The 19,084-nt window shown below is 41.7% G+C and overlaps 1 protein-coding gene across 2 annotated transcripts in view; it reads left to right on the forward strand.

Annotated features, from left to right (window-relative positions):
* Positions 1-1,279: 1,279 nt before the first annotated feature.
* Positions 1,280-19,084, forward strand: part of MEIOB (meiosis specific with OB-fold) — a 43,889-nt gene continuing 26,084 nt past the window's right edge. For both annotated transcript variants that reach the window (XM_044936378.2, XM_044936379.2), the window contains exons 1-2: positions 1,280-1,665; positions 5,442-5,518. In XM_044936378.2, coding sequence (XP_044792313.1) covers positions 5,450-5,518 — 69 coding nt within the window. In that variant the 5' untranslated portion in view covers positions 1,280-1,665; positions 5,442-5,449. The remainder of the gene's footprint in view (positions 1,666-5,441; positions 5,519-19,084) is intronic.

The following is a 19,084-nucleotide window of genomic DNA, read 5'->3' on the forward strand; positions in this document are numbered from 1 at the left end:
TTTAGGACTTGGTGCTCTCATTGTTGGGGCTGGGGTTCAGTTTCTGGTGGGGGAACTAAAATCCTGGAAACAGAGAAACACAGCAAAAAAAAAAAAAAAGATGCAACATAAAACTATGTTTTGATAACAACATAAGACTTGTCCCTGATGTTGCACTTTTCTTTTACAGTACATGGCTGTGTAATAAGTACCAAAATTGTTTTTCCTTTTAAAGAAAGAATTTCAATAATTTAAGTAATGCTACAAGTGGACAGTAATTGGTGACAAATTTTAAGAATTTAGTTTTTGGATCTTAACTTATTTGCCCCTGATTTAGTACTCTTGTATGTGTAAGTCACTCAGTCACGTCGGACTCTTTGATCCCACGGACTGTCGCCCTCCAGGCTTCTCTGTCCATGGAATTCTCCAGGATACTGGAGTGGGTAGCTATTTCCTTCTCTAGGGAGTCTTCCTCTTTCAACAAAAATTTATGCCATTAAACTAAAAAGATTTCCAAATGGTACTAACTAAAAAGCCCAGAGAATGTTTTGTCACGTTCACCAAAGCCCAATATTTAGCACATCAAATTATACATATAGTGTATATCTATATGTATGCATCTGAAATGATACAAATAGCATCATCAGGGTTTAGCCTTATCGATCTAGCAGCCTGGCCTTTCTTCACACTCCCCCAGCAGGTGACAAGTCTGCACCCAACACCCGCTCCTCTAGAAGCTTTATCAGCAACCATGCACCCTTCTTTCTTCCGTGCTCTCTTCTTTCACTGAGATCCAGAGTCACATGCCGCGTAAGAACTAACAGATCCCTGCTACACTCGATACATCTCTCCCCAGTCAGAACATCCTGCTAGCTCACAACTAGGCTGCTGAGTAGACACACGCAGGCTTTTCCAGATTTCCCCGGCTACACCTAGCACATGTTTGTAACTGTGCGTTCAGCTGCTGCACTTTCTATAGCAACGTCTCCTGTATTTCTGCTGTTTCAGCAGAAAAGATCCCAAGCATCTTCCTGGACACCTGGTTTTTAGCAGCCCGGACTCCCGCTCGGGAGACTGGAGGACAGGGTCGGGCGCCCGGGAAAGCAAAGAAACGGGAACCACCCGCGGCCAGTCTCCCCGAGTCTCTCACTCCTCACTACCCAGAGTGCAGAGGGGCTGCGACCCTCAAGGCGTAGGGAGCCGCAAGGCGGGGCTGAGGGCGGAGTCAGGGCGAGGTGCGGGGCGGGGCCAGGAGTGGGCGGAGTCAGCAGAGCTTGTGTTGGGCAGTCAGGGAGTGAGCGGAACCGGAGTTTGCTGAGGGGGGCGGGGCGGAGTCGAAGCTGAGGGCGGGGCAGAGTCAGAGCGTGGGTGGAGTCTGAGATCGGTGGGAGGGGCATGAGTGGAGTCGGATCTGGAGGCGGGATCAGAACTCGGGGGCTGGGCAGAGCCCAGGAGTGGGCGGAGTCTGAGATCGGCGGGGGCGGGGCCTGGGCTAACGGTCCAAGGGTGTCCTCCCGCGGCGACCGTCGAGCGCCGGGGCTGTGGGCAGAACGCGCTGTGGAGAAGAAGCCGAATTCCGACCGAGCGAGGGAGGCGTCTGGGCGTGGCCTGCGTGCGGCTGGCTGCTGTCCAAGAGCGAGAGCGTCTAGGCGAGCGCTCCCAGGAGCAGCTGGCGCGAACGCTGAGGTGAAGCCGGGTGGCGGCGGGCGGCGGGCCGTCGTCTGTTCCTGAGGGCAGGCCTCTGGGCCGCGCCGTCCGCGGTGGGAACGGTCTCCCTTCCTGGCTGCCCGCGGGCTCCGCGAGTGGCGGTCACCCCGGTGCCCTCGAGAGGTGGAAGCCGGCGGGTTGCGGTTCGGGGGACGCCCCGGGGTGCGAAGTGGGCAGCTGACGCCGGCTTCCAGTCCACACCCGCGGAGTCACAGTCACGTAGGAACACACGGACACGGGTGGAGTGTGCTCGTCCGCGTGGTGCGGCGAATGTAGACGCGCGGGTGTAATCGATGCGGGGGGGATAAGCGCGTTCTGAGGCACCTCAGTGCGTCACCCGCCCGCTCCCCCCACCCCCAGCCTGGCTGACGCGCGGCGGTTCTGTGGGGTTGACAGGTGTGTGCGGACACGTGCGCACGGGCACCGGCCCTGGAGGCCCCCACCCACGACTCACGCCCAGCTCCCCGCCACCTCAGGCGCCCTCTCCACAGTGCTCCCTGTTCTAGAATGTCCTAGATTTGGAATCTTCAGGTACATTTTAAAGCGTGGAGGGTTTAAAAGGGACGGTTTTTAATCTCTGACGTCCCTTCCTCCCTCTCTTTCGTTCTTTTTTTCAAAGCAGTGTTTGGTTAAAAAAAAAAAAAATTAAGACTACCTTGAAAGTTTACTAGCAAGTGCTTTTTTTGTCTCCATGCTGGTGAGTTCTCCAGAGATGGGCGGTTCCCCGTTTTCTTATGGCCAACCCAGAATATACAAAACTTGCTGAGTTCCCACTGAAGGAGTAAAAACTACCCTTTTGAATTGGATTTATAAAAATAATTGAATAGCTGTTCCCCTCTAGGCAAGGTGGCCAACTTTGTCAAAGTTTGTTTAAAAAAAAAAAAAAGTCTTTGGTTTGTGATGGAAGTTCGGGGGGATTTTCACGTACAGAAATAACCGCATAAGAGGATTTCTCTGTAGCAGCCCCAGCACAGGTCTGTAGAATAAACTAGAAGATTATATAGAACCATCAATGCCAGCTCTTTGGAAGCTCTGTTGATCTAGAATAGTAGGTTACAATTTGTACTTGTTTCTGTAATTTAAATGCTGGATATAAATGTAAAATTAGTTATTAACTAAAATTCTGTTTATCCAGAAAGTTAATTGTAGCAATATTATTCTCAAATTACAAATCAGGTTTCTTTTAGGACTTGCTCATTAATTTAGTCAACAAATAGCTAGCCTGAGGTGCTAGCCTAACTAGGCACTGTAGGACACAGTAAGGGCAAGGCAAGGCACAGCCCTGTCATCCTGAACCCCACCCTGTAATGAGGGAATTAAGAATGCTGAGAGAAGGAATAGAGGCTGGGGATACTTGAAGGAGGGTGATAAGATCTTCTCTTTGAGACCCCCAAAATGTTAAAGCTCTTGTCTTGGGAGGATCTGAGGGTGGGATTGGAGCGGATGCTCAAGGAAGACGGAACTGCGTGCCAAGGTCCCAGGTCCCATTTGTAGAGAGGAGAGCTGCTGAGTTATCTGGAGAGTGGTAATCAGCTGTGGGGGGGTGGGGGTGGTGGGGGAGGGGGAGATGATGTGTATCTAGTGTCTGTAGTATAGGGCCAACCTCATAATAGTCACTCCACAACTATTACCTGTGCCTGCCACCAGGTCACCTTAACTGGACTAGTTCCTCCACCACCTTTCCCTTTCCCTTGTCAAGGAGCTGTGTCTGTGGTCTTCGGGCTATACACGTCTAGCTCCACACCATGCACTCTTTTTTTTGTTTTTTTTTTTTTTGCTTCTCTCTGAGCCACCCCTCCTGTCCTGACTCAGTACCTGATACATGTCAGACACTCAACTCACATGTGTTGAATGAATAAACTATGTATAAGACTAGTAAATAGCAGTACTCTAGATGAGGAGTGACTGACCCTTGGGCTGAGGAGATGGCACTGGAGATGGAGAAACAGAGACTTTTAAAATATATTTGGAAAATAGAAGGGACAGCAGTTGCTGATGAATGGTGTAATCTCTGTATCACCATACTGGCCTCTTTATTTCACGTTAATTTTGTATTTCTCAAAAACCTAGAGAAGTAAGTTGTCATTTTCTTTTTGTAGACAGACACTAAAGTATATCACTTTATTTCACGTTAATTTTGTATTTCTCAAAAACCTAGAGAAGTAAGTTGTCATTTTCTTTTTGTAGACAGACACTAAAGTATATCACCATATATTTTGATTAACAGTAAGAAGTGAAGGAACTTCAAAGAGTTCATGTGATATTCCTCTAAGTAAATAACCACCAAGAGATGTTAAGGGCTAAAATTTTGGAGAACTCAGTATGTAGATGGATAGTATTTTAAAACAAAATCTGGCTACTGAATAGTTTGTCTTCTCTAACCTCAAGTGTCTAGCATTTGACAGGCTCTCAATAAATGTTGGCTGAGTGGATGGATGAATGAATGAATCTGTCAGGCTGGCAAGTATTTCAGAGACTGAAATTGCATAGTGATCAATTTCAACCAGATCAGACTCGGCTGAAGAATAAGTAGGACCTTAACACTGCTAAATTGTTTATTCTGGCTTGAATGCAGAAACTGCTACATTGGATAAGAATGAAAAGCAGTGTTCTCATCTGTCAAGAGCCTGTGGACATCTTGGCTGTTTTTATACACTATTTTGAATTCTCACAACAACCTTGTAGGATAGATTATCCATATTTTGTGGATGAGATTAAAGCTCAGTAATTCAAAACATTTGACCACAAACTAGTGGCGCTGGAATTCAAAATCATATTTGAGTAATTGTGCAGTCTTCTTGAAACTTATGCTATGCAATGTGTCCTGAAAGTACAGCCTGGAGATGAGGGCATTCACTGTTAAAGAGGCCACATAAAATGAAGTGAAATCAAGTAAATCTGCTAGTTTGGTGTAGCTGACAGCTGTTACTACACTAAAACCTTTTCTAGTGACTAAGTTGAGGGACAAGTCTCTGTTTCATTTATCTCATGTTTATTGAGTGCTTTTTATGTGCAAGATAGCATTGAAATGCACTCACAAATTGTGTGTAAGATGCTGCTTCTGCCCTGATGGAGCTTACTTACCATAGAGGGGAGGGTGAAGTACTGCCTAAACCCATACACAATGTAACTAAAAGCATGAGAGGTGGTTACAGTGTAGTTTTGCTATGTTTTTTTAAAAGTAGGCTTTATGGTAATAAATATTTAAATCTGCAATGTCCCATCCCTCATCTGAAATTCTAAATTTGTTCAAACATTGACTAATTTTTTTTTGCAAAGTGAAAGTTAAAAATTGAAACCTAACTATATCATTCATAACTTTAAAAGACCTTTTAAAAAATATACTTTTTACAGGTTGAATCTAACTTACATTTCGCTGTTGTAATATAAAAATTTCCTGGAACTTCCTTGGTGGTCCAGTGGCTAAGATTCTGAGCTCCCAATGCAGGGGCATGGATTTGATCCCTGGTCAGGGAACTAGATCCCACATGCCACAGCTAAGAGTTTGCATGCTGCAACTACAAATCCCATCTTCCACAACTATAGACTGAAGATTCCTCATGCCGCATTGAAGATCGGAGGACTTAATAAGCTGCAACTAAGAAATAGTGCAGCCAAATAAATAAAGTTTTCCCAAAGAATGAGTAGAATATCCCATACTTTCCTAAATAAATTCTTTTTTCAGTCTTGGAATTTTTCAAGCTTTATTTCAGTTGTTTAACTTATGCATCTAAATTATATTTTCTAAAATGCAGATAAAAGAATGGCCAACTCTATTGCATCAAAGAACTTTACTGCACTTTCAAATCTGCATCCAAATATGGCTAATCTGGTAAGTTTCAGCAGTGCAGTAGTTCATTTGTTCTCTGTTGAAGCTTTAGGTGGTGATATTACATTATGTCAACATTACTGATTCATTTCAACACATGCTTGTATAATTGACAAGTATACAGATACTCATTGCACTGGTGATTGTTAGATATTAAACACTCCTAAACCTCTTTGTATTTATGTCAGCTGAATGAAAATTCGTCTTTTTTTTTGTCTGCACATTAGGAGATTATAGATATGACTTAGTTCAGTTCAGTTCAGTCCCTCAATCGTGTCCGACTCTTTGCGACCCCATGAATCGCAGCACGCCAGGCCTCCCTGTCCATCACCAACTCCCAGAGTTCACTCAAACTCATGTCCATCGAGTCGGTGATCCCATCCAGCCATCTCATCCTCTGTCATCCCCTTCTCCTCCTGCCCCCAATCCCTCTCAGCATCAGAGTCTTTTCCAATGAGTCAACCAATGAGGTGGCCAAAGTATTGGAGTTTCAGCTTTAGCATCAGTCCTTCCAATGAACACCCAGGACTGATCTCCTTTAGCATGGACTGGTTGGATCTCCTTGCAGTCCAGGGGACTCTCAAGAGTCTTCTCCAACACCACAGTTCAAAAGCATCAATTCTTCAGTGTTCAGCTTTCTTCACAGTCCAACTCTCACATCCATACATGACCACTGGAAAAACCATAGCCTTGACTAGACGGACCTTTGTTGGCAAAGTAATGTCTCTGTTTTTGAATATGCTATCCAGGTTGGTCATCACTTTCCTTCCAAGGAGTAAGCGTCTTTTAATTTCATGGCTGCAATCACCATCTGCAGTGATTTTGGAGCCCCCAAAAATAAAGTCTGACACTATTTCCACTGTCTTGCTATCTATTTGCCATGAAGTGATGGGACCAGATGCCATGATCTTAGTTTTCTGAATGCTGAGTTTTAAGCCAACTTTTTTACTCTCCTCTTTCACTTTCATCAAGAGGCTTTTTAGTTCCTCTTCACTCTCTGCCATAAGGGTGGTGTCATCTGCATATCTGAGGTTATTGATATTTGTCCCGGCAATCTTGATTCCAGCTTGTGCTTCTTCCAGCCCAGCGTTTCTCATGATGTACTCTGCATATAAGTTAAATAAGCAGGGTGACAATATACAGCCTTGATGTACTCCTTTTCCTATTTGGAACCAGTCTGTTGTTCCATGTCCAGTTCTAACTGTTGCTTCCTGACCTGCATATAGATTTCTCAAGAGACAGGTCAGGTGGTCTGGTATTCCCATCACTTCCAGAATTTTCCACAGTTTATTGTGATCCACACAGTCAAAGGCTTTGGCATAGTCAATAAAGCAGAAATAGATGTTTTTCTGGAACTCTCTTGCTTTGTCCATGATCCTGCAGATGTTGGCAATTTCATCTCTGGTTCCTCTGCTTTTTCTAAAACCAGCTTGAACATCTGGAATTTCATGGTTCATGTATTGCTGAAGCCTGGCTTGGAGGATTTTGAGCATTACTTTACTAGCGTGTGAGATGAGTACAATTGTGCGGTAGTTTGAGCATTCTTTGGCATTGCCTTTCTTTGGGATTGGAACAAAAATAGACCTTTTCCAGTCCTGTGGCCACTGCGGATATGACTAGTAATTGTTAAAAATTATTGGAAGTTTATTTGTATTATTTTAATTAAATATAGCAAAAAGTTGGATACGACTTCATGACTAAACGACAACAAATTAAATATTTAATATGCACTCAAATTTAACATTGCAAGGTTATTGTTACCATCTTTCTAAATTCCATATATATGTGTTAGTATACTGTATTGGTGTTTTTCTTTCTGGCTTACTTCAGTCTGTATAATAGGCTCCAGTTTCATCCACCTCATTAGAACTGCTTCAAATGTATTCTTTTTAATGGCTGAGTAATACTCCATTGTGTATATGTACCATAGCTTTCTTATCCATTCATCTGCTGATGGACATCTAGGTTGCTTCCATGTCCTGACTATTATAAACAGTGCTGTGATGAACATTGGGGTACACGTGTCTCTTTCTATTCTGGTTTCCTCAGAAAGACGGTAACTATTAACCCTGTATACGAGACAGCAAAAGAGATACTGATGTATAGAACAGTCTTTTGGACTCTGTGGGAGAGGGAGAGGGTGGGATGATTTGGGAGAATAGCATTGAAACATGTATAATATCATATATGAAACTAGTTGCCAGTCCAGGTTCGATGCACGATACTGGATGCTTGGGGCTGGTGCACTGGGATGACCCAGAGGAATGGTATGGGGAGGGAGGAGGGAGGAGGGTTCAGGATGGGGAACACATGTATACCTGTGGTGGATTCATTTTGATATATGGCAAAACCAATACAATATTGTAAAGTTAAAAAATTAAATTACATTAAATTAAATTAAAAAAAATTTAGCATTGCAAAATTAAAGCATTTTTGTTAAGCAGCATCTATTGTCCAATCAAATTGTCCATGTTATATGCTGAAATACTTGTTATTATGTTGCTTTTGTGACAAAGGTACACAAATGATGTGTTTCTGAAATTATTGTGTGAAAATTTATTTTGGTGAGAAAGGTTGTGGGGGCACCAGTCATTTCAAATTTGCCAAGATTGTTATTTATTTGAAAGAAATCTAGGTGGAATCATATCATAAAGTGAAGAGCTTACTATAAAGCACTTATCATACTCCCTTATCTTTCCTACCCCCAGCACTCTGCTGTTTACATTTGGAATGTGCAAATCAGATTTCTTAAAATGAGATAAATTACATATAACTCTCATAGAAGGCACTGGCAACCCACTTCAGTACTCTTGCCTGGAAAATCCCATGGACGGAGGAGACTGGTAGGCTGCAGTCCATGGGGTCGCTAAGAGTCAGACACGACTGAGCGACTTCACTTTCATTTTTCACTTTCATGCATGAGAAGGCACTGGCAGCCCACTCCAGTACTCTTGCCTAGAACATCCCATGAACAGGAGAGCCTGGTGGGCTGCCATCTATGGGGTCGCACAGAGTCGGACACGACTGAAGCGACTTAGCAGCAGCAGCAGCACATATAACTTTAATAGTTTGCAATTTAAACTTTATTAACGTTAAAAAAAAATCGGAGAAGGCAATGGCACCCCACTCTAGTACTCTTGCCTGGAAAATCCCATCGACGGAGGAACCTGGTAGGCTGCAGTCCATGGGGTCGCTGAGGGTCGGACATGACTGAGCGACTTCACTTTTACTTTTCACTTTCATGCATTGGAGAAGGAAATGGCAACCCACTCCAGTGTTATTGCCTGGAGAATCCCAGGGACGGGGGAGCCTGGTGGGCTCCCGTCTTTGGGGTCGCACAGAGTTGGACACGACTGAAGTGACTTAGCAATGTTAAAAATAATTATCGCTGTTACAGTTTGTCTTGAAAGGTAAACTCTTTGCTAATTGCCTCTTCGTTAGAAAATTTTACTCAATATTCTCATTAGTTGTTTTCCTAACAAAATTCAGTGAGAGCTGCAGCATATGGAATTAAAAAAAATAATAACAGTGTGTCTAAATGTAATAAGACTAGCTAATAGCTCAGCTAGGATGTGGTAGTCTTAAAAGATTGCATGTATTTTAAATTGAACAGATTATTGCAAGGTTAAAGTCAGTTGCTAGAATTATGTTACGTAAGTTCATCCTTTCAGAAAAAGGTAGTTATTTTTATTTTTTAAAGTATTTAAAAATATTTAATTTTTCTTTATTAGTCACTATAGAGAACATTAAAAATATTAAAGACATGTTAATACCTTTAAGGTTTAAGATCTAGGACTTTAGAGCTTAGATTTATTAGCAGTGATATGCAAGTTTTGTTACAATCTAATATATGTTACTGTCCAGCATGTTTGCATTAAGAAGCTAAGCAATTCTATGTGGATTGTTAGAAAACCGTATATAAAAGAAAGCTTTGAAGAGCATGGCAAATTAAATTGCATTATACATGTGCTTTGAATGAATTCAGTAAGAATTGATAGCATAGGGCAGTTACTGTGCTCCACCTAGTGATTGAAAATAAAGTAGAAACATACTAAGTATTAAATGATTATATTTGTAATAGCAGTTAACTGTCTTATTACTTTGTACTATTTCTTGTAGAATGAACATTTATGAAGTTCTTTTAGATGTTTGTCTGGAATAAATACATTTAAATGGTTCCTAGTCAAAAATGTTTGTTAGAACCAGTAAAATATAACAAGTCCATGAAATTAAATTTACCATCTCCATCTGTGTTTAATATTCGTCTTCTATAACCCTTTTGTTTTTCAGAAAATAATCGGCATAGTTATTGGAAAAACAGATGTCAAAGGCTTTCCAGACAGAAAAAGCTGAGTTCTATTTAACTCTTTGCTTCACTTTTCATCAACTGTGGCTTATGACTACAACAAAGTATATTTAAGTGATTAAATTTCTCATGCCTGTTTAACTCCCTAAGAGCAATGGCCATGTTCTCTATTGCATGGTAAAGTACTTGATTTAAGGCCACATGTGTGAGGGCATTAAAATCATTTTAATGGTTTTATTTGATATTTCTAAAGCATAACTTTAAAAGCTGTGTATACAGTATTAAAATAGCTAGTTAAATTGGTCAGCTCATTAATGTGTATCAATGTGTATTTTCTGAGCTCCTCCATTGTGCAAAACCCAGTGTAAAGACTGGAGAAAGAAGTTGTAGTCTCTATCATCATCCTCAGATATCAGAGCATCTGAGAGGATGGACGTGGAGCCTGATTGACAGGGCTCACCCCCGAGTCTGTCCTGTGTAGAGCCACAGAATCAGGGTAAACAAAGCTGGGATGAGACTTACATGAGCTTGTATATGTAAGAGTGTGTAACATAGAGTAGGAACTCCATGTAAACTGTCAGTATCAGATACAAGCACACAGGTAAGTCTCATAGAAAACAGAAAGTGGTAGGAGGAAGGTTTTCCAGCATGGATGTCAAGACAGTGTTGAGGGAGGGAAGTATGCAGCAGTATCTGTGTATTTATTCAAAGAACTAAATGATTCAGGGGAAAAAAAATCATCTTTCATATGTGGGAAATACAGTTAAGTCTGGCTTTAGTGGTCCTTATTTAGTTGTTTGTGCAACAGTTTTAGGACTATGGAAACATAATCCAAGACTAAAATCAGATTTTTAAAATCAACTGACCTTCAGGGACTTCCCCAGCTGTTCCCAGTTGTCCAATGGTTAAGACTTCGAGCTCCCAAAGCAGGGGGCCCGTGTTTGATCTCTAGTCAAGGACCTGGGTCCCACATGCTGTGAGGAAGACTGAGACCCCGCGTGCCGCAACAGAGACCAAAACAAATGAGTAAAATCAGCCGATCTTCAAACTTTTATAGTTTACATGCGCAGATACAATATAGAATGCCAAAAGTAGCAATACACTATTTCTAGCTTCTTAAGTGTCAGTGCTTTTTATTAAAGGGTATGGTATAAATCCTTTGATACAGCTTGAGGGAATCAGAGCTCTAGTCAGCCAGCCAGTAATTTTGACAGAAGACTATTTTGTTTGAATCACCTGAGTAATTGTGGCTATGTTAATTGACTTATGGTATAGTGACAGGTCAGAGAAGGCGATGGCACCCCACTCCAGTACTCTTGCCTGGAAAATCCCATCGACGGAGGAACCTGGTAGGCTGCAGTCCATGGGGTCGCTAAGAGTCGGACATGACTGAACAACTTCACTTTCACTTTTTGCTTTCATGCATTGGAGAAGGAAATGGCAACCCACTCCAGCGTTCTTGCCTGGAGAATCCCAGGGACGGGGGAGCCTGGTGGGCTGCCGTCTATGGGGTCACACAGAGTCGGACACGACTGAAGCGACTTAACAGCAGCAGCAGCAGCATAGTGACAGGTGGGCTTCCCTGGTGGCTCAGTGGTAAAGAATCCATCTGCAATGCAGTAGACCTGGGTTCAATCCCTGGGTCAGAAAGATCCCCTGAAGAAGGGAATGGCTACCCACTCCAGTATTCTTGCCTGGAGAATTCCAGGGACAGAGGAACCTGGCAGGTTACAGTCCATAGGGTTGCAGAGAGTCAGACACGACTGAGTGAGCTTTACACACATATATACCATATTAAAAGGAAGATTTCTTTTTTATTTAAATTTTAATATCTTTATCTATTTCATTTTTGGCTGTGCTGGGTCTTTATTGCTGTGCACAGGCTTTCTCCAGTTGTGGTGAGCAGGGGCTACTCTTTGCTTTCTCTAGTTGCTGTTCTCGGGCTTCTCATCGCTGTGTCTTCTCTTGTTGCCAGGCACAAGCTCTAGGGAGTGGGACTTCAGTGGTTGCAGCAGGTGGGCTCAGTAGTTGTGGCACCAGGCTTAGTTGCCATGAGACATCTGGGATCTTCTTGGACCAGGGATTGAACCCATGTTCCCTGCATTGGCAGGTGGATTCTTTACCACTGAGCCACCAAGGAAGGCCCCTATTTGTATTCTTTATGACGATAGTCATTCTGACAGGTGTGAGGGAATAGCTCATTGTGGTTTTAATTTATATTTTCCTGATAATTAGTGATGTTGAGCATCTTTTAATGTGCCTGTTGGCCATCTGCATTTCCTCTTTGGAAAAAATGCCTATTCAGTTCTTCCTATTTTTTAAATTGGGTTGTTAGGGTTTTTTTATGTTGAGTTGTATGAGCTGAAGATTTATGTTGGATGTTAATCCCTCTTGGTCATATCATTTGCAAATAATTTTTCCCATTCAGTAGGTTATCTTTTCCTTTGCTGTGCAAAAGCATTAAGTTTAATTAGTTTCCAGTTGTTTATTTTTGCTTTTACTGCCTTTGTTTTAGGAATGGATCCAATAAAGTATTGCTATAATTTATGTCAAAGTATGTTCTGCCTATGTTTTTCTCTAGGAGTTTCATGATATCTGGTCTTACATTTAGGTCTTTAATCCATTTTGCGTTTATTTTTGTATATGGTATTAGAGAATGTTCTAATTTCACTCTTCTACATGTAACTGTTCAGTTTTCCCAGCACTACTTATTGAAGAAACTATTTTTGCCATTGTATATTCTTGCCTCCTTTGTTGTAGACTAATTGACTATAATTGTGTGGGTTTGTTTCCAGGCTTTCTGTCCTATTTCACTGATCTGTGTGTCTGTTTCTGTGTCAGTAGCATGCTGTTTGTATTTCTTTAAAATTTTTTTTAAATTTATTAATTGAAGGAAAATTGCTTTACAATATTATGTTTATTTCTCCCGTACAACAGTGTGAATCAGCCATAGTTATACATACATTCCCTCCTTCTTGAGCTTCCTTCCCCTCCCCCAATCTCACCCCTCTAGGTCATCACAGAGCACCAGGCTGGGCTCTCTGTGTAAATAGCAGCTTCTCACCTGCTACCTGTTTTCCACATGATAGTGTATGTATGTCAAGGCCACTTTCTCTGTTCGTCCCACACTCTTCCCCCACTGTGTCCACATGTCCGTTCTCTACATCTATGTCTTCCCTGCAAATGGGATAAGCAATGCCACTTTTCTAGATTCCATACATATATGTTAATATACAATATTTGTTTTTCTCTTTCAAACTTACTTCACTCTGTTTAATAGGCTCTAGGTTCACCCACTCAGATCAGAGATCAGATCAGTTGCTCAGTTGTGTCCGACTCTTTGCGACCCCATGAATTGCAGCACGCCAGGCCTCCCTGTCCATCACCAACTCCCGGAGTTCACTGAGATTCACGTCCATTGAGTCAGCAATGCCATCCAGCCATCTCATCCTCTGTCGTCCCCTTCTCCTCCTGCCCCCAATCTCTCCCAGCATTGGAGTCTTTTCCAATGAGTCAACTCTTCGCATGAGGTGGCCAAAGTACTGGAGTTTCAGCTTTAGCATCATTCCTTCCAAAGAAATCCCAGGGCTGATCTCCTTCAGAATGGACTGGTTGGATCTCCTTGCAGTCCAAGGGACTCTCAAGAGTCTTCTCCAACACCACAGTTCAAAAGCATCAATTCTTCGGCGCTCAGCCTTCTTCACAGTCCAACTCTCACATCCATACATGACCACAGGAAAAACCATAGCCTTGACGAGATGAACCTTTGTTGGCAAAGTAATGTTTCTGCTTTTGAATATGCTATCTAGGTTGGTCATAACTTTCCTTCCAAGGAGTAAGCGTCTTTTAATTTCATGGCTGCAGTCACCATCTGTAGTGACTAGAACTGACTAAAATTCATTATTTTTATGGCTGATTCTACACACGGACGGGATTCTTTGGTGGCTCAAATGGTAAAGAATTTACCTGCAATGTGGGAGACCTGGGTTCAGTCCCAGGGTTGGAAAGATCCCCTGGAGAAGGGAATGACAACCCTTCTCCATTATTTTTGTATTTTGTATCTCCAGTATTTTTGCCTGGAGAATTCCATGGACAGAGGAGCCTGGCGGGCTATAGTCCATGGGGTCCCCAAAAGTTGGACACGACTGAACAACTAACACTTTGAACACACTACACTACATATATAATCAGTCTGATTTTGGTGTTGACCATCGATGATGGTCAACACCAAAATCAGACTGATTATATATGTACCACATCTTCTTTATCCATTCATTGTATTACTTTTTTAATTAGCAAAAACAATAAAGAAATTTATTTTGGAATTTATTCTGGAAAAAAGTGCTTGCTGACCCCTAGTGGTATCTTTTAGTTAGCACACATTTATTTGTTTTGAAATAATTTAGATTTAACTTAGGTTAAAACAACAGTAAGAGAGAAATGGAGAATGTAAGCTAATATCAGGATGGTTCAAACCTACATGTTATTTCCCTCTGAATATAGAGGTAACTAGGGAAAGGGAACAAAGAGGTCACAGTGAGGTGAATTATCTACCTTGGCAGCTTTGCAATTCTTAAAGCATAACTTGTAGAATTTATATCTGAAATAATTTTTTATACCATGTGTTTGAGTGTTTTAGAATCATAATAATCACCTTTGTTTAAAATTAAAACTTTTCATCTGAAAAATAAAAGCCTTGGTTTTCCCTTAGATATTGGATCAGAAAGGTACACTTTTAGTTTCACCATTCGTGATTCAACAACCCATTTTGTAAATGCAACATCTTGGGGCAGTGAAGATTACATCAGATCACTTTCTGACAGCTTTAGGGTCGGTGAGTGTGGTAAGTTGGCACTGATTCTTAAACTGTTTCTCTTACAGTATTAGTCCCGTGATATATTTGTGGTAACTACACTGAGGGCATCGGAATGCAATAAGACACAATTCTTATTCTCAAGAATCTTATCAGAAAAAGTCCAGTGTTAAGAGTATAACAAGGCATTCAGCATTTAGTTGAAACATACAAACAGAATAATCACATACTTTTACTAGGAGCTCTATGATCTTTGGTTTATTTCTATTTCACTTTGCATCAGTCCCTCTTGTGACTGTAATCGTATATCATTTTGTAAACATATAATAGAACTGCTAAGTAGACTTTGATAAAAGATGACATGAATTTTTGATGGAATTTTAATAAATTTTTAGTCTAAAATAGCAAATCTTCATATCCTCTACCTACCCCAGTATCTCTGTGATAGTACAGTATAGTATATTCAAAAGAACAAGACTTTGGAAACAGGTAGCTCTGGATTCAAATCCAAATACTAACACTTATTTACATAGTGGCTTTGAGAAAATTTCATAATCTTGTTGAGCCTCAACTATAAATTAATACCCAGTAGATTCTTATCAATCTTAAATGAGACAGTGTGCCTGGTGTAGAACTTAGTCACTCAATAGATAACAGCTCTAGCCTCATACAATAAACAAGAAAGCAGTATACCAGCTCTCTTTCATGGTAGAAAAAAGAAGAGAAAGAGTAACACAGACAATTAAACTATTCCTGTCTAATCCTGCAATATCTAGCAGCCTATTACCCATACTGGTTACTCAGCACCCAGTCATACTATTAACTTTCAGGGTTATATAGTATTTTGCTAACTGAATAATAAGGTAATTGGACATATGGCCTGTGAAGGCAGAAAACTCTAGAGACATCTCAGGGCCCAGGACAAGCAGAAGCATCTGTGGATGCATGCCAGAACAACACTAACATAGACCTGAAGATGTATTCAATAGTAATCTGCGTTCCACACTGATGCTTGTTGTCAGGACGAGTGAGATGAGGGATCGTAAGGATGTAAATCTGACGATGCTTATAAAAGTAAATAAGAGTTTGGTGTGGCTGAGTAAAAAGATTATAGATTTTTGAATCAAAACAATTCTAACTCTACTACTTTCTTGATATAACACCTCAAGAAAATTATTTTTTTTAATTTTATTTTATTTTTAAACTTTACATAATTGTATTAGTTTTGCCAAATATCAAAATGAATCCGCCACAGGTATACATGTGTTCCCCATCCTAAACCCTCCTCCCTCCTCCCTCCCCAAAGAAAATTATTTAACCTCTGTGAACTTCAATTTCTTCATGTGGAAAAAGGGATAATAAAGGGATGGTTGTGTGAGGAATTAACAAAATGCAGCACAAAATGTCTAACATAGACCCATAGGAAATGGAAACCCAAAAATATTAAGTCATAAAGCTGATAAATTGTAGGTTTCAAATCAGGACCCAGATTTTGCGCTGCTCTTTCTAACTACCACTATTGTTTTTGAGAACAACTGTGAATTGGGTGAAGATCAATTTAAGTGTTCATTTTATAGCAGGGTATGTTGTAACCACATCAAATGTTCTGTATAACTAATCAACAAAGTAATATTTTTTAACAAAATAATATTAATGCAGGTCAAATGTCAGAATTTAAACACAAAGTATAAGAAGTATCATCTGAGATCAAATTGATTGGTCATACACTAGGATTCCATTGCTCACAGCAAAACAAGAAAAAAATTGTGAAGGATATTAACAGCAACTCAAAATTAGAAATAATATTGTAATGTTCATTGTTATGTACACTTGTTTTTTAAATTTATCCTGTTACTTTTTTGGTAATAGCATCATATTTTCCCCTCTGTTATAGTGATAATTGAGAATCCTCTGATCCAAACAAAGGATTTAGAAAGAGAAGAAAAGTTCAGTCCTGCAACTCCTAGGTAAATCTAGCACAGAGGTCAACAACCTTTGTGCCAGAATGATTATTACTAATAGGTTTGTGTATGTCAGATTAGCCAGGAGTGGTGTAGGGGCTTCCCTAGTGGCTTAGATGGTAAAGAATCTGCCTACAATGTGTGGGTTCTGTCCCTGGGTCAGGAGGATCCCCTGGTGAAGGCAATGGCTACCCACTCCAGTATTCTTGCCTGGATAATTCCATGGACAGAGAAGCCTGGCAGGCTACAGTCCATGGGGTCGTAAAGAGTCGGACACGACCCAGTGACTAACACTTTCACTTTTTTCACTTACTAAAGTTGTGTGTACTTTAGGTTGAAAATTCAGAGTTTAATTCTGCCACACAGTATTTATCTTTGATTATGAAATAATTTACCTTGACATAGGATCACATTAAAGATGACTTTATTTTTAATACTTTGATTCTCATTCTTCCCTGGTGGCTCACATGGTAGAGTCTGCCTGCAATGCAGGAGACCTGAGTTTGATCCCTGGGTCAGGAAGATCTCCTGGAGAAGGAAATGGCTACCTACCCCAATATTCTTGCCTAGAGAATCCCATGGACAAAAGAGCCTGGTGAGCCCCAGTCCATGGGGTTGCAAAGAGTCAGACATGACTGAGCGACTAACACTTCACTTCTCATTCTTAGATTTACAGAAATTTGACTCTAGTCACATTAAACCTGAAAAATGAAAAGATAAATCTTAGAAGTCATATATCCATTTTACATCTCAGTTTATGACTCTCTTCACATGCCTTGCTCTCTCAGTTCAGGTTTCCGGGAAGCAGAGTTCAGAGACTTCTGTGCAGGTGGTTTGTTGAGGGAGAGCTCTCAGAAGCAGCCTGGAAAGACAGCTGTAAGGGAGGAAGGAGTGTTAAAGAGGCAGGTTCAGCAGAAGCCCCGCCTCGTCCTGACCCAGGTGGGAGCTCTGGAGTATCAGTTTCACCTCAGAGTGCTACCCTCTGAAGAAAGGTGTCTGGGCTTTGGTACCCTGAGTTTACAGGTTATTGGCTGAAGTCTGCCCATGCTTCTACGGAGGCACTTCTGGCTGAGGGCAGATCTAGAGAGAGGGTGTAGCTGGTGAAGGGATCAGGTGGGCACAGCAGTCTCTACTACACGCACCTGCACACCTTTTGACCTCATCTTACAGGCCTCATTTCTCTGCAGCTGCATGGAGAGTCCTTACTTTGTGAACATCCTGGCTCATTCTGAGCTAATAGCATGGCATGTTCACGTCCCTCTGCAGAGAACAGTCTTATTTACTCTTCTCTTCACTCAAGTGTTGGGCTTCCCTTGTGGCTCAGCTGGTAAAAAATCTGCCTGTGATCCAGGAGACCTGGGTTCAATCCCTGGGTTGGGAAGGTCCCTTGGAGAAGGGAAACGATACCCACTCCAGTATTCTGGCCTGGAGAATTCCACGGACTGTATAGTCCATGGGGTTGTAAAATCTGACACGACTGAGCGACTTTCACTTTTCACTCAAGTGTTAGCTTAAATGTCATCTCCTTAGGCCTTCCATATCTGCTCTGTAGTAGCCCATCCAGTTCCCATTACTAGGACTTAGTCCTGTACACAGGGTTATAGGCACCATCATAACGGTGGTGCTAGTGGTAAAGAACCTGCCTGCCAATGCAGGAGACACAAGAGACATGGGTTCAATCCCTGGGTCAGGAAGATCCACTGGAGAAGGAAATGGCAACCCACTCCAGTATTCTTGCCTGGGAAGATTCCATGGACAGAGGAGCCTGGCAGGCTACAGTTCATGGGATTGGAAAAAGTCGGACACGACTGAAGCAACTTAGCATGTAATACTGATCTCAAGCCTGGATCATTTGATGAATTGTTCTTGTCTGTCTCCCTCTCGCGCATGTGAGACTGTGAGGTCATAGGTCATTGTCTGTCTTCCTCACCACTTATCCCCCGGGGCCTGGACTGTGGTCTAGCACATAGTTGGCTCTCAGGAAGTGTTTGTGGAGTGAAGGCATGAGTGAAGGGGGAGAACACTCCTGGCAGAGGGGACAAACACAAAATCTCCTGGCCTTTTCCAGAACAGTCATCTAAACCTCATGAAACTGTTGATATTCAACTTTTTTTCCCTCTAAAATAATAGTTTCATAGCCTCGGAATCTGATGTGGCTGGAGTATAGGTAGGCAGAAGAAGCAAAAGAGGGAAGTGGAGACCCTTCACAGACAGCTTTGCTTTTTGTTTCAACCCAGAAGATCTTTGAACGGGGAAATAAGATATGCATATTAATGATTTAGGAAGGTCACTTTGGCTACCTGAGGAGGACCAACTGTAGGGGAATAAAGCTTAGGAGACAAGACAGTAATTTGGGTAAGAAGTTATGAGGTAAACACCTAAGGCAGTAGCAGGGGAGGAGGCGGGGGTGGCTGGAATAGAGGGTAAGAAAGAGGCTCCATGGAGCACACTTGGAAGCTGACTGGCCAAAAGGAAGAGCACCTCAAGTT

Source organism: Bubalus bubalis, chromosome 24 (assembly GCF_019923935.1).
Source record: "Bubalus bubalis isolate 160015118507 breed Murrah chromosome 24, NDDB_SH_1, whole genome shotgun sequence".
Classification (NCBI taxonomy): Eukaryota; Metazoa; Chordata; class Mammalia; order Artiodactyla; family Bovidae; genus Bubalus; species Bubalus bubalis.